This window comes from Amaranthus tricolor, chromosome 11 (assembly GCF_026212465.1).
Source record: "Amaranthus tricolor cultivar Red isolate AtriRed21 chromosome 11, ASM2621246v1, whole genome shotgun sequence".
Lineage (NCBI taxonomy): Eukaryota > Viridiplantae > Streptophyta > Magnoliopsida > Caryophyllales > Amaranthaceae > Amaranthus > Amaranthus tricolor.
This window is the reverse complement of record NC_080057.1, coordinates 3,265,195-3,281,584: the sequence shown is the minus strand read 5'-3', so window position 1 is coordinate 3,281,584 and position 16,390 is coordinate 3,265,195. Positions and strand designations below refer to the sequence as shown.

Below are 16,390 nucleotides of genomic sequence, written 5' to 3'. Positions count from 1 at the left end.
TTTTAAACAAAGGTAGTTGTTAAAAAAAATAAATATAAAAAACTTAAAAAGTAGTAATTCACAAAAATGGCAAGCTAAAAGGTACTGGTTTACAAAATTTCCAGTGTAATGAAGGTTGTGTTTTTGTACGCATTTCTTTATATCTAATTTAGAATTTAATAATATTTTACAACTAAAAACTAAACATGCTGCCTCTTGATTGAAAATGGGGTGAGAAATGCAATGTATGCTTACGAGACCATAATGATCATTAAATTTCAGGTTAGGTCATTATATTGGACTCATCATATGACATCTAAAAGGGAACTTTTGAATTAAATAAGATTTTTTAACAACTTTATTCAAAAAAACAAGCTTCGTTGAAACTTATTTCCCTAAATAAGCGTCCGTACATCCAAACCTAGGCTTGGTTAATTATCGCACTTAATAACAGCGAAATAAAAGAAAGGGTCAAAAATCTGGTCAACTTTAAGTCGCTGTTAGTAACAGCGACATAAGGGTTGACCAGTCAACACCCTTATGTCGCTGTTACTAACAGCGACTTATTGCGTTTAAATTTTTCCAGAATCTCCTTCTTCCTCATTTCACTTACTTTGCTATTACTAAACTCGACTATCTCCCTCTTCTCTCCACCCTTAAAATCAACTTCAATCCTTCAATTAGTATCATCAAATTCCAAGTTTCTACTACTAATTAGTGCTCTCATTTTCCTACATTCGCTTAAGGTACTAGTTTTTTTTTTATTTTTTTTCATTTTTCGAAAAATTAGGGTTTACAAATTGTTAATCAATTTTCACATAAATGCAGGTTCATATACTTGGAATTTACTACTTCTTGTTGATCTACAGCTTATTGAGGTACCTTTTTATTATAATTTTTTTTGTTCTTGTTGTTTTTAAAGTGTATGTCATTTATAGTGGTCATATAATATCATACTCTTTGAATATGTCCAATGTACTTGTTATTTGTCATGATCTTCTAATGAGGTTGTATGTTTATGAATTTAATGTAGAAAATATTTAAGTTTAATGCAAACTTGGAGAATGTTTGAATGCAAACCCTAAATTTAAGCAATGTTGTTATTTATGTATATTTATGAACTTGATGGTGATGTTGATTTTTTACATATTGTTGTAGAAATGGCTTCATTTCGTGTGACTGTTGTATGTTTTTGGAATGGTTCAATTCGGTCAACTAGTAGCAATGTTAAGTATGTTGGGGGAAGACGTAAACTGTTTGCATGCAACTCAAACATGGATTTGAATGAATTTAAACATCTTATATGCTCTAAGATTGACATTGACACTACAAGAAGTACTGTGAATGTAAGTTTTAAGTACAATATGAGTGGAGAATTGTTAGCTCTTCCGGTTGAGGATGACGAGGCTATAGATGCAATGTGGGAGTATTCAAAGTCTACCTCTATTCCTTCTTTAGAGTTATATGTAGAAGAGGTACCCCTAGGGAATCAAGATGTTAATGTCGTAGAAACAAATGCATTCGTGAATGTAACTTCTTCTGCTCCTTTTCATACGCCCTTCCCTACCCAAGAAACCCAAAATCCCTTTATGCCTTCTTCCTCTTCTCCTTATAATGAACCCAATCAACTTCAAATTCAAGGCTCAAATGATGATACCTTTAACTTAGAAGATACAAATGAGCCTTTGGGTGATGTTAATAGTGAGAGCAATGAATTCGTTGAAGCTCCTTCTGAGGACGATGGGGGTGTTGACGAGGAGGCTCTAGCTAATGACATGAGCTTAGGCAATATTCCAACAATCATTGCTCCTACACCTTATGCACTAGTTCCCCCTCTAGATGAACACATTGAGTATATCTCTTGGCAGTCTTGGGCTTGTGATACCACCTACACCGATGAAGGAGAATTTCAAAAGGGTATGATGTTTGATAACAACGATGCGTTGTTGGATGCTGTTAGATTGTATCATATTCATAGGAACGTTGAGTACCGAACTGAGACTTCAAATCAAACCGTGCTCACCTTGAAGTGTAAGAGAGGGTGTGCCTGGAGGCTTAGGGCTACGAAGAGCTCCTATTCACCTGCATGGGAGATTGTTACATATAAAGGGAAGCATGGAGGTTGTGTTTTAAGTAATGAAAACGTGTCAGCTGGACACATTCATTTGACATCTTCCGTGATTAACAATCTTATTAGAAATTGTGTTGCTGAAAACCCATCAATTAAGGTCTCTGTGGTGCGACAAATGGTGAAAGACCAATTCGGTGTCGAAGTGACCTATAAGCGGGCATGGTGTGCTAAACAGCAAGCCGTTCTCTCCATCTGTGGGACTTGGGAAGATTCTTATCCTCTTCTTCCACGCTTCTTGAAAGCACTGCAAACTTCTAACTCCGAGACTGTTATTGAGTGGTTCTTTAAGGAAGATAATGATGTTGGTGTGTACGTCCGTCCTAGTATTAGGACTTTCCAACGTGTGTTCTGGGCTTTTAAACCTAGTATTGAGGGGTTCAAGTATTGCAAACCCCTTATTGCCATTGACAGAACACATTTATATGGTAAGTATCGCCATACGTTGTTAACTGCGATTGCTCAAGATGGCAACAAGGGAATCTTCCCGCTTGCCTTTGCTTTGGTAGAGAAAGAATGCATAGCCGCGTGGTCTTGGTTTATGGCATGTCTCAGTAAGCATGTGATGCATAGTCCAGGTTTATGTGTTATTTCCGATAGACATGGCGGGCATTCTAGCAACCATGGAGGAGCCGGAATGGCAACCTCCGAATGCCCATCATAGATTTTGCTTGCGGCATTTGTTAAGTAACTTCAACCGTCAAATGGGTAGTGTGAAGCTGAAGAAGATGTATGGAAGGACTGCAGAGCAAAGACAACCACATAAGGTAATCGAGGGATTGAAGGCTATTGGTGTTGCTACTGTCACTTTACTTGACGTAGCTATACTTACACGGCTTCCCATCGAGGGACATGCCGTTTGCACCGTTGGATGCCAACTGGAAAGTTGGCAAGATAAAGTCCATAGGATATTAGGAGTTCGACCTCCCGCAGAGGTAACCAAAGGGAGTGCGTTGCGCGTTACATGGATTGCGCAGCATTTCTCGCACCTCCCCGATGGTGCTGATGAGCCTACCGTTGAGAGATACGCTAAGGCGTATCTCTTATATCTGATTGGTGCTGTCTTGTTCTCCGACAAGACTGGCAACAGGGTACAACTTCTGTACTTGACGTTGCTTGACGCGCCCTGGGAGGTCGTCTCCAGTTACAGCTGGGGTTCCGTAGCCCTAGCTTATTTGTACAGAAGACTATGTGAAGCTTCACGGAAGAACGTGAAGGAGATCACTGGGCCGCTGATTATTCTCCAAGTAATACTAACTTTACATTTTAACGCTTTTCTCTTAATATGTTTTTTTATAGTCGTTTACTTACTTATATCTGTACTTCATAGCTTTGGGCGTGGGAGCACATTCTCATTGGGCAACCGATGAGGAGTGTCCGACGTGGTGCATTTGCGCCACCACTTCTTCCACCCCCACATGTGCCGTATGGATTGCGGTGGTCCTTTGAGAGACGTACCAGGACCCACACAGGATCGGGCGTGGGGTTCTACCGCGATCAACTCGATCTACTTCGGGCTGACCAGGTAAAAACTCCACTACAACTAGTCTAGTAAATATCATATTGCGTAATTTATTAATCCCTTTTTCGCGTGTAGTTTCGCTAGGACCCTTACCCCGCTAAGGCATACGCGGCATTGCCTCAGCATTCAGGCATCTTCTCAGGGGCGTGGAGAGCCTCTGTACCTTTGATATGCTTCGACATAGTCGAAGTGCATCTCCCTGAGCGCGTACTGCGCCAATTCGGGATGGTACAGGGCATCCCGCCGCCTTGTGACACACTGGCGGATCTCCATCACAGTTCACGTAAGGGTCGGGAGCCCAAGAACTGGTTGGAGATCAACTGGCGCCATGTAGCTCGTTGGGATCAAAGGCTGGAGCTGCTGGCCTAAGGTGCGCTGATCGAGGCTGTAGGCGCACCTACTTCGGGAGATTACATGCCATGGTTCCTCTCCATCACTTGTCGATGGATGACACCACGAGGTATCATCGCGGCAGCCCAGTACGCTCCCGCAGCACCGACGATGACACACTTTGTAAGTATTCTTCAAAGTTAATTATTTTCCATAGAACTTACATGTTACACATTATGTTAACGCTTCACTCTTAATGCAGGCACAGGGCATTGCATCTGTCATCAGCTCCACCCAAGAGGAGCCTGTTCGGGAGATTGCCCAAGGCATACTCCAAGGGACGCAGTTTCAGCACTTCATTCCAGAAGTCACTTTGCCCGACACCACTATGGACGAGCAGTGGTCATCTCCTCATCATGCCGACATTCATCTCGAGGAGCTAGACTTAACGTGCCCCGACTATGGTGCCGGGTCCTCACAGGGTGCGGGGTCAACACAGTATCAATCACCTCCCCTACCCAAGCGTCATGCGACGGCCTCTTACTATCGTAGGAGGCGTCGCATACCGTCACAATTAGACAGGGTACAAGAGGAGGATTAGCATTAGTATACTGTTTGTATATATTGAACATTAGTGATATTTTGTATATATTGAACATTTGTAACATTTGGACTTTTGTGTATAATTTGTAATATATATGTAGATATATATATTTTTATCGTATTGTCACTCGTTTATTATGAATCAAAACCAAACAAACAATCATATTCAAATAGAGAAAATGCTCAACACAATTTCAAATCATGTTCGACGAATCCCATAGCAGTTTACATAGTTCATTCGCTAAGTTAAATCACCGCCGTTAACTACTATTACTTCTTCAACTTTCTCATTATTCTTTCAGTCTCTTCTTTCCTATGTTCTATATCATCTATTAGTCTCTTGCGATTCAATACCTCATCTTTATGCTCTTGTTTTTCGTTTTCAAGCGATTTGGTACCCTTCGGAGCAAGCCACCTAATGTACGTGCATCCGAATCCTTCATCCAAGTAGAAAGGACAAGCAACAAAGTCGATCGACGTCGCTCCAATCTGTATCAATCTCAACTTTATAACCACAATCACAAAGCTCTTCAACAGAATGCTTCTTTGACATCTATAGAACACATATGATATAGTAACATAAGTAAACATTCAAAAACAATATTAACATTTACAAATTGATAATAATACTAACATAATACTTTACGTTACCTTCAAAATCGATTAACAAGAGCAAGAATGATGGAGTTTGGACACAATGAAGTAGGGAGATGATGGGGTTATTTATAGAGTATAATATCAACGGCTATTTTCAACTTCATAACGGCTATTTTTCAATTTTACAACGGCTAATTTAAATCATACAAAAAGATCAACAAAAGTTAAACCAGGTCAAAGTCAAGTCGCTGTTACTAACAGCGACTTAAGGTTGTTGACCAGTCAACCATTAAGTCGCTGTTACTAACATCGACTTAACTCTGCAATAAAATTTTGACCATTTCTTATAGTTCGCTGTTAGTAAGTGCGATTGTATACGAAGCATAGCTTTGGATGTACGGACGCTTATTTAGGGAAATAAGTTTCAACGAAGCTTATTTTTAGAATAAAGTTGTTAAATAATCTTATTTATTTCAAAAGTTCTCTAAAAGGATGTACAACTGCATTTAAAAAATAAAAAATAAAAAAATAAAAAACCACAAATATAAAGAAAGTATGATTGAACTCACCCGTCTTTCTATTCAATTCATAAAGACAGTTCAAATTATTTTCAAACAAATAGGTGTTAGTTAAGACAACATGCGGGTCAATTTTTGTCTCTATGTAGTCCAAGCATTCTTTGAATTCATCTTTAGCCATGAAATTTTCAACTACGTCTTCAAATTTTGACACGTCAGTCATTGTTGCTGATTAACAGTGGCCACAACCTACAGAGATGAACAACAAAGATTAAGAGTTGCTTTTGTCATTCTGTTTGCGTCTTCTCTGGACTTGACTCCAGTAACATCATCTAGCTACATAAGCAAATTAATAATCGAGGCATAGGTTTCTTGATTTAAAGTTTTGATGATTGATTTCAAGTTCTGTTTATGTTGTATGAGATGGTAAAATAGGCATTTTCCAATCACAGAGCAGATTACAGCTCAAAGATTAGATAAGAATATGGACAGGGGAACTATAATAACAAAGAGAATCCAACCAATTACCAAAGAGGCATCAGGTCCAAGATCATTCAAGATCTTCTTTCAGCCATAATGTCAAAGGGCTCTAAAAACTTCTTGGATCTAGGCCATCTAGCAGGAACATAATGCCACACATTCTACCAAACGTTAAAGAATTTAATGAGACAACAATTCAAGATGGCTTTGATACTTAGTCTGGCAGCACCCCACACCCCCACTCACACAATATCAATGTTTAAATCAAACCAGCATCATAAATTTCCAAACTACTGATGAGGTAGTTAAGACTTGGTTGCAACTACAATATGTGAGTATTGAATTTTTGAAGGTGCAAGGGGCAACAACTTCAAATATCCACACAGTGGGCAGACAAGACTTGACAGGTTGGGTTTAATACCAGTTGATGCTAAAATAGCTGAATTACCAGATGTAATAGATGGTGCTGTTAAAGTGTTAATCTTCTCATAATCTCAATGAAGGTATTTTCAATGTTGTGCAGGAAGGAGTTCTAATGGATGAAGAGTAAAGTGTGCTTAATTCCATTTATCATCCATTGTCATTTTGGGGGTAAGATGTAGCAAAGAACAACTTTGTGTTCAAAATTAATCAGCACTACCAGGATACTACTATATTGGTTTATAGATGTTCAGGGTAAAACAACAAGTGTTAAAGTTAGAATTTTCAAAATTAAGGTTAAACTATTTAAAATTAATATTAGCTTGGTTAATTGTTGTAATTAAGGAGTTCTAATGGATGAAGAGTAAAGTGTGCTTACTTCCTTTTTTTTTTTTTTGGTAAACTATTTTGAAAAAAAGATCATTACCACTACCATTTGAAGGAAAATCTTAACAATTTCTGTTTGAGACTCCAATTTTCCCTTTCCCTCCATTATTAATATAAAAAATGACTATTTTATCTTACGCTATATTCTTCCTTTTTCCTCTTATGGTTAATCATATTCTCCTTAATTACAACAATTAACCAACCTAATATTAACTTTAAATAATTTAACCTCAACTTCGAAAATTCTAACTTTAACACTTGTTTTACCCCTAAATTGAAAACCACAACATATAGCTTCTCTAGATATAATAATGACAATCATCATAGTGAGTTACCTAATCTTTTATATGGAATATTGCAATTGTGTTTTAGGAGCAACATATAGGACAATATCTATAGACTGCTTAAGTAACACAATCCTTGGACTTTAGGGCAATGATCCTTATCACACCACTACACCCATGTCCCACCATGAGTGCAAGGTAAATTCGAATTTAGGGCAACGATCCTCGTTACACCACGACATCCATGTCCCACTAGAGTGCAAGGTAAATTCAACTTTAGGGCAACAATCCTTGCCACACCACGAAAACCATTTCTATAAGCTTGTTGAATTTTCCTATTAGTCATAGTCTCTAATACCTTAGACTTCAGCACATTTACACTTGCCCATAACATAATCAATCATTGAAGGTTCGAATTATGAAAGGACAAAGGGGACTAACTACTAAAAAGCAACATTTGCAAATCAACATAAGTTTCTAATAGCTGTGTAAAAGATGATCATCATAAACTAACTAATAATATTGCAATAAGACACACCAACACCAATTATATCGGGAATCACACAAAAACCACTTAATTTAGCACGAAAAACCTTAGAATATTGGGTTGACAATTTTACCAATTGAAAAGCTATGGAAATGGAGGGTGAGATGTATCCTTAGTACAATTTTAGAGGAATGAGAAACATTAATTTCGTGATATATCATGGCAAATTTTGTAGAGCTATATCTTTTGGGAGGAAGAAGGTATGAATGGAAGAGAGAGAGGTAAGAGCAATTGAGCATTGAAGAACATATGAAACAAGAAAGAGACAGAAATTTTACCAATTGACATAATTTCTCATGAGCCCAAGTTTGGTAAAGATCGTCAACCCACATAATTGATCCGACAATTCATTAACTACGAGGATGGGAAACTTATTAGGGATTGTATCCTTATTAAGTGCTATATAGTTTACGCATAAACACCAAAAGCCACCCTTCTTTTTTACCAAAAGTATCAGGGTAGAATATGCACTTGTGGAGGATTGAATGATATGTAGTGGATATCGGTACAGCCTAACGCTCGCTCTTCAAAATTCTCCATATGATTATTATTTTTCTACAACTCTTTCAATATGACCTTCTATGAAATACAAGTTCTGCCTAGGTGAGGGTCTTCTCCCAAAGTCACAGTGTCACCACTCAATTAGAATTTTAGATTCTGGGTTTTCCAATTGGAGGTAATTGTTCCGAGTTTCCGAGGACTGTATGCTCAATTAAGGAAGACAATGGGTCTGGGTCCTAAAATTTTAAACCTGTGGATCTAGGTCTAAGTGCAATGGATCGGGTCCGGGTTTCGTTGTTGGTGACCCATTGACCTAAAGATATTTTTGAAAAAAAAAATTAACTAAGTCATTAGTTATTTAATCTATAGAATTAGATAAAAAGAATACCAAATTTATTAGGCTAGAATATTCACTTGTGGAGGATTGAATGATACTTGCCTGTAGCATATCCTTAATCTCATCTTTTAGGGGTTGTGGGTATCGATACAACCTAACGCTCACTCTTCAAAATTCTCCATATATTATATTTCGGTAAATACCCCTGACCCTCTTTCTACAACGATTTCAACATGGCCTTCTATGAAATACAAGTTATGCCTAGGTGAGGGTCTCCTCCCAAAGTCACAGTGTCACCACTCAATAAGAATTTTAGGGTTTGAGTTTTCCAATTGGAGGTACTTAAGCAGAGTTTCTCGAGGACTATATGCCTAATTTAAAAAGCGCTTGCCATTCGCTGATTATTTGGGGCAGCCCAAAAATGTAAGCGTGGAAATATGGCTTTCAAATTAAGTTCCTAATTAGTGGATGCTCCCAAATGGAGTGGCGATTCCATACGCAAAAAGGAAGAGACTCATAGAATAGCAGAGGCAAATAGAGCTTTTTTCACATTTTTTTTTAATTCATGAATATAACAGTATCTATATAGACACCTGGATCCATGGATCCATACATCTCGATCAGAAAAGAATTAATAAAAAAAGAAATAATCGGAATTGATCGATAGGTCTTAAAATTTTAGACCCGTTTGATCTAGGTCTAAGTGCAATGGGTCAAGTCTGAGTTTCGAACCCCATAGACCTAAAGATATTTTTTTAAAAAATAATTAAATAAGTCACAAGTTATTTAATCTTAAGAATCAAATAAAAGAAATACGTAAAGAATCTAACCCCAACCTACAACAGCCACTCCTCCAAGGGCTCTAAGTCAAACGACTCCAAGCACCTACTCTTGTCAAGTCGATTGTCGTATGTTTAGTAGTAATTATTTAATGTATCTTTTCTTATATGAAGTTTATTTTGATATGCACTATTCAACATGATTGTTTAAAGTATCTATGTTTATAGTCACAGAAGTAATATGATAGTTATGATACATAAATAAGTGCCTTAAAAAAATAAAAAATCACAGTTAAACCCATTTTATCACTTTGGCTCATGTCATGGAGAGCGGCCACGAGAATGTTTTATGACCGAAGCATTACCTTACAGTTGAAGGGGAGAGATTCTACGCGAGTGCCATAAGACAGTGATCGAGGGTGCATCAATACGAAGAGTGAAAGAGTGGGACCATGAAAGGGTTAAACAAGAAAGTGGGAGGCCGAAAATGACTTGGTTAGAAGGAGTTAAGAAAGATATGAAGTATATGGATTTGCATGAGAATGAGAATGAGGCATTTGATCGTAAGGGGTGGAAAAGGAATATTTTTGTGGATGACTACATGGAAAAATCGCTTTTGGTTCATGTAGGCGACCCCACTTATGAGATTAAGATTTTGATTGATTAATTAATTGTAAAACCCATTAGACCCGAGGCCTACTAGACCTAGTGGATCTTGGTCTAATTTATTTAAACCCGGTGGATTTGGGCCGGATTTGAATCCACCTCTTAAAATCCGAGTCTCGTCTGGGTTTGGGTGTAGCCTATTGTCATCCCTATGCCCAATATGATGTCTGGGTTCCCTAAAGCAAGTATAAGAAAATCCTATAAAATAGTAAGCTCCTTGGACCTCCAATATCACTCCACTACAAACGCCTTCCCCTTGCACTACTTCACTAGTGCCTAAAGTGACCCCGAAACTCTTCGATTCAGTTATCAAAATTTGTAAATGTTGCGTGGATGTTGTGGAAATAAAATTATAAGTGGCTCCCGGGTCAATCATTACCACCACTTCACCGCCGTCAATTGCATCGACTAATCTTATGGTCTTTCGAATCGCTCGGTCGTCGAATTTTGCCTAAGGTGCGGTGGTTTGGGGTGGTTGTGTTTCAGTTTATGGTGGTGGTTTTATTTTGGTCGGCTGCCACAGGTGGATTTGGGCTAGTTTAAACCACTGTGAGTATCACGATAGGCTCTCAGCTTGTACAATGTGGTTAAGATTCTACTTCTCATCTCAACAAAAGCATAACCATAATTCCCTCTTTTGTTGCAGCTCTTCCGCACTTGGTCGTCAAATTTTCCCGAAGGTGCGATGTTTGGGGTGGTTGTGTTTTGGTTTATGGCGGTGGTGTTATTTGGGTTCGGGTTAGGTTTGTGTGTGTTATGTAATACCCTATATTTTTATACGTATTCAAATTAAATAAGTATTTCATGAAGTATTCAAATAATGAATTATTTAGGGTTTCTTCAATACAATGAGAATGATTTTAATTAAAAATATATTTTATTATTTAATAATCTTGAAAATATTGGATTTTATGATTTAAAATATTAGGGCACATTATTTTATATTAAATAATTTAAAAGTCAAAGTTTTAAAGAAAGTCAAATCCTAATTTGATTACGAAAGGGATTATTAAGGGAAGTAAGTAAGAGGATTAAGAGAGAGGGTATAAATACCCCTTATGTGCCTAGGGTGGAGTTCAACTAAAGGTAAATTTTCTCTCTCTCCTCTTATTTTATTTTCCCCTTAATTTTCCCCTTTCCCTATAATTAATTAATTTAATTATCTATTCTTTAACCACCACACACGCCAGCCACCACCACCAACCTTCGCCGGTGGCAGCAGCCACCAGGCAGCGTGGCAGCAACGGTCAGGTGGTTATGTGTTGCGTATTCTCCGTTTGTAATTTTCTTAATTGCGATGTAATTACGTATAAATTGTAACTCGTCCAATTTTTACAAAAAAATAGTGTTTTTCGTGTGTAAACGATATTCTAAACAAAACTCACCACCTATGGTAGTGAACACCACCCTTTCGTGGCCAAATTCAGCCTCTCAATATGGTTTTCGGGCAGTTTTTGATTTTAACGAAAGATTTATGTTGTTTTTCTTATTTTAATTAAATCTACCCTAAATCTAATTATTGTTTTTGGGTTTTGTGATGATTCTTAGGATGTTTAATAACAAGTATTTTAATTATAAATTTTAGATTTTAAGTTTTAATTCAAAAGCCCCATAAACTGGAAACCCTAGGTTTTTAAATTAATGTTTATGGATGGAATTCTATTGTGGTTGATTGAAATTATTAAAAACAATGTTTTTAAACCAAATTACAGCAATTTTATAAGTTTTAATAATGCTGGAATTTTTATATATAATTCTAATTTAAGTTTCTTGAAAAGATCTTTAATTACCCATTTAAATGGGAATAAAGTAAGGGTTTTAAATAAAAATTCAGATTATTTTAAAGGGTTTTTGAGTGATTTAAAGAGAGTATTTTGTTGGAATTTTGTGTTAGAAGGGTATTAATACTCCTTTATAATTTTGGCTTGTAGGAGATTTCCAAGTGAGTGACTTTGTGTAATCGTGGCTATTTTGAGATCGTATTCAAGGTACGTTCGCGTACTTGGTAAAGTTTAAGTGTATAGAAGCATGCTAGCCTTTGTTAAATTAATTCCAAGTAGTATCATGATAGGTGTTGGATGCAATTTGTTGATTGGATTGATGTTGGTGAATGATTGGGGATGTACGTATGATTTATTTATGGTGAATTGGTAAATGGAATTAATTATAATGGCATGTTGATTGTGAACCATACTTTTATTATTGGCATGTTAGAGAGCATGTTTGATTAAACTTAATGTTTAATTTGGTTTGGAATATGGAAAAGGAATTTTATTATGGTTCATATAATTTTTATTGATGTTATAAGTATGAGGAAGGAGTTATTTAAGTGTGTTTGAACACGAGGATTAAATTATATTTTGGTGCCTATGTGTCTTTAAGGTGTTTCTAACACCGAGGGATAGGATTTGTGGCGCATTATGCGTTTAAGATGTTTCTAACACCGAAGGATAGGATTTGTGGCGCACTATGCGTTTAAGGTGTCTTTGACACTGAGGTAGTTTAAAAAGGGTTCAACATTAAATTTATGTGGTCACTAATTATTCAAGAATTAAATCGGTATGTTTGATTGCTTGAATAAATTGTAGTGTTTGGTTTGTGTTGTGTTAAGAGTCATCACCAAGTTTAATAATTTGTAAATAACGTGAAGCGAAAGAGATTACGCACCAAAACTCTTGGAACGTATATACCTTGAGTATGAACATATGGGGGGAGTTATGGGGTTTTATATTTAACCATAACTTCTACTGGGGGTACAGGACGCTATACTTTCCATTTTTAATTTATTATGGGCAGGAATTCCGCCACTTACGAGTGGTTTATTTTATACTCTCACGGTTAGCTCCCGTGTTAGTACCCCTTTATTGGGGCGGGATAGGAGGAAATCCGTTCAATGCGTAATCAAGCTAAATAATTGGACTAGTTTTGGTCTAGTTAAGTGTTGAATGTTTGTATGCTTGTAAACAGGTGCAACAAGGTAAGTTGTGTGTTGATAGGATGAAAGCATGTTAGTGTGTTCTTATTACGCTTATGTACTCAGCTTTGCTAATTGTGTGTAACGTGTGTTTGTTTGGCCTTGTCTTTTCCTTGGCCCTACGACGACCCATTTCTAATGGCGAGTAGAGGGGACAAGTAGACAGAAGTTTTTCAAGTGGTGAAGCATAATCATGAAGGGGCATGAGTGAAGAGTGAATCATGCTTAGTTCTCATTAGAATATGATATATTTATTTCTTTAAATTATTATTTATTTATGTTGATCATGAGACTAACGCAAAAGGATTTTTAAGTGTTTTGGTTCGAGGGCCTACAATGGTTCCAAGTTGTAGGTTGACTTTGTTTGACTTTTACTTTCGTTTGGTTTGACTTTTAAAGTTGAATTGATTTCTAAATAGTTTTAAAGATAGCGTTTTGCTGTGTGTCTTTGATATTTGCCTTAGCCGTTTTCACGGTGGCGGTAACATCTTGGATTTTCCTTTTTTGTGTTTTAAAAAGGGCAAAACAGGTATTTTAAAGGGAAGAAATTTTTAGGGTACGGTGTTACATGTTATTTGGGCTCGGCTTAGGTTTGTGTGTGTTGTTTGGGTTCGGGTTAGGTTTGTGTGTATTAGAGGCACTAAGACCATCTTCGAAAAATTATAAATTCAGTAGATGATGGACAGACATCTACTAAGGTTGTCATTACTGAGAAGGACTGGGGCAAGGCCCATCGGCAACTCGTTTGACATAATTAGTTAGGCATGTCTGTTAAAGCTGAAGTTCAACCAAAGTAGTATACATGAGGTCTCACACCCTTTAGTTGGTTTTGGCCAGTTGACCGAATCAATTACCCATCCGGGAGAGAAGGGAAAGGGGAGAAATATGGTCATTCGGTTCTTGGTTGTTAAGCACTTAATGACCTACAACCTCATCATAGGTCGTCCAACCCTCAATGCCTCCAAGGCCGTCATAATCCCCTCCCTCACGCTGATGAAGTTTGAAAAGGATGATGGCAGCGTCGGTTCTCTTTATGGAGACCAGAATGCTACCTCTCAAACGTCATGCCTACTACAATGATGTTGATGAGTTGAAGGAGGTTGAATCTATCTAACCAGCAGGCGGCAAGAAGAGGAAAGCCGACCAACTGCTGACTGTTAAAAAAGGGAAACAATAGCAAATACTGACCAAGGAGCGGTCGGATAAATTCCATCCCAAGCCGGCTGGAGAGCATATTGATATCGTTCTAGATGACACACGTCCGAACGTACTATAAAGGTGGGGACGGTTGCTTTTGCTAAATTGGGGCAGACTTACTAAATTTAATGAACGAATTCGAGGACATTATTGCCTTTGAAGTGGAAAAGATGCCCGGCATAAGGTTGGATTTTGTTATCCAAAAACTCGCCGTTAACCGGAAGAAAAGGCCGAAGCCTGTTAGGCAAAAGAGAAGGAATCATGGCGAGGAGAGAAGTCATGTGGCAGCTGCCAAAGTTAAAAAGAAAAAGTTGTTGGACGCTAGGTTCATTCGGCAATGCTCTTATCCCGATTGGGTTGCTTATGTTGTATTGGTCAAAACATCGAATGAAACCTGGCGCATGTGTGTTGATTACACACAAGCATGTCCGAAGGATAGTTACCTGCTTCCAAAGATTGATAGTCTGGTCGATTCTACAGCCACACATTCCATGATGAGTTTTAGGATGCCTATTGAATCTTGTCGAAAAAAGATCAAGAAAAGACGGCATTAGTCACTGATTAAGGGTTATTATGTTATACGAACGCATGATAAATGCGGTTTTCATTAACTAGATTGGCAGGGGGCGTACGATGATGACATAATAGTTAAATCCTAAAAAGTGTGTCTTTGGTGTTGAGTCTAGGAAGTTTCTTAGATATTTCATTGATCAAAGTGGGATAGAGGCAAACCCATAGAAGGTATTGGCGGTCATCGATATGAAGTCACCCCGCATTGTTAGAGAAGTACAAAAGTTAACCGGTTGTCTTGTGGCATTAGGGAGATTCCTTAGTCAATCAGGCGACAAATGCCTCTATTTTTTCCAAGCTATCACAAAGAAAACCATGTTTGAATGGGGAGATGATGCTGAGGCAACATTTCAAAAATTGAAAGAACATTTACATTTCTTACCGAGGCCTGTGAGCCCCTTGACGATTTACATGTATTTGGCCGCCTCAAATCATGCTCTTAGTGTTGTTCCCCTTGCGGAGAGAGATGACAATCAGCTTCCAATTTATTTTGATAGCCACATTCTTCGAAATGCAGAGGTCCGATACTCTACAGTTAAAAAGTTTGGCCTTACACTATTCAGAGCGGTCAAGAAGTTGAAGCCTTTTGGAACATCCGGCGGTAGGTCACACGGGGGAACCACCTAAGTGGCCAATGACAACCTTAGAGTCGTTCGGCCGAATGGTTTAATAGGCTATTGAAATTTAAATCTTGAAATCAGCTTCAAACCAAGAAAGGCGGTGAAGCACTAGTGGAAAAAACCTTATTTGCTGCGGTTTTTTGGCCATTATATGCTGCGGTTTTGGCCCCTAGCATTAGTGGTAGCAGCAGATGGCCTATTTTAAACGCTGCGATTTATAACCGCAGCAGAAAAGTGCATTATATGCTACGGGCCTCCTTAAAACCGCAGCATATAAAGTCACACTATATGCTGCGGGCCTCCAAAAAACCGCAGCATATAGTGTGACTTTATATGCTGCGGTTTTTTGGAGGCCCGCAGCATATAGTGTCACTCTATATGCTGCGGTTTTTTGGAGGCCCGCAGCATATATATAATTTTTTTTTTTGCTTTTTTCGTTTATTAAATAAATAATCCAATAATAATGTACAATGTAATAAACAATTCCAATAATCCAATTATAATCACCAATAATCTCGTTGTAATAATAAACTCTCGATCGTATATATAATATATAATAATATGTACGTACATATATACATTAAAGTCCTAAAAATCTAAACTAAATACAATTTACCAAGAACAAAAATTAGCAAGATATGCGGCAATCTTGTTTTTCAATTCGCGCATTTCTCCATCCCTCAAAGGGTGTGTTTCCCTTGGAATGTCGTATATAACCTATAATATAATATAAAATTAAAAGATACATAAACATTAGATTTTACCAATAATAGTAAATATATATATAATATTATACTTTAAGAACGTAACAAATACTTACGGCATCTATGTTTTCGACTCCAACCTCCTTCACGGATTTTAAGATGTCGTCCATGTACTTGAGAGCGTAGTGGCCGCAATCAGCGGAATTCGAAGGTTGTCGAAAGCACTAAGAGAACATAGATGTTAGTG

The 16,390-nt window shown here is 37.5% G+C and overlaps 1 protein-coding gene across 1 annotated transcript; it reads left to right on the top strand.

Annotated features, from left to right (window-relative positions):
• The first annotated feature begins 2,730 nt into the window (after positions 1 to 2,730).
• On the top strand, positions 2,731 to 3,998 carry LOC130826462 (protein MAIN-LIKE 2-like). The gene is made up of 2 exons (XM_057692050.1): positions 2,731 to 3,354; positions 3,864 to 3,998. Exons 1-2 carry the CDS (start codon positions 2,731 to 2,733, stop codon positions 3,996 to 3,998), a joined length of 759 nt encoding a protein of 252 aa, XP_057548033.1.
• The last annotated feature ends 12,392 nt before the right edge of the window (positions 3,999 to 16,390 follow it).

Bases quoted from the DNA above. Each gene is read 5' to 3' on its own strand.
- LOC130826462 (XM_057692050.1), top strand. From the start codon at position 2,731: ATGGAGGAGCCGGAATGGCAACCTCCGAATGCCCATCATAGATTTTGC. The intron at 3,355-3,863 runs GTAATACTAACT...GGGATGGTACAG, and splicing joins GGCCGCTGATTATTCTCCAA to GGCATCCCGCCGCCTTGTGA.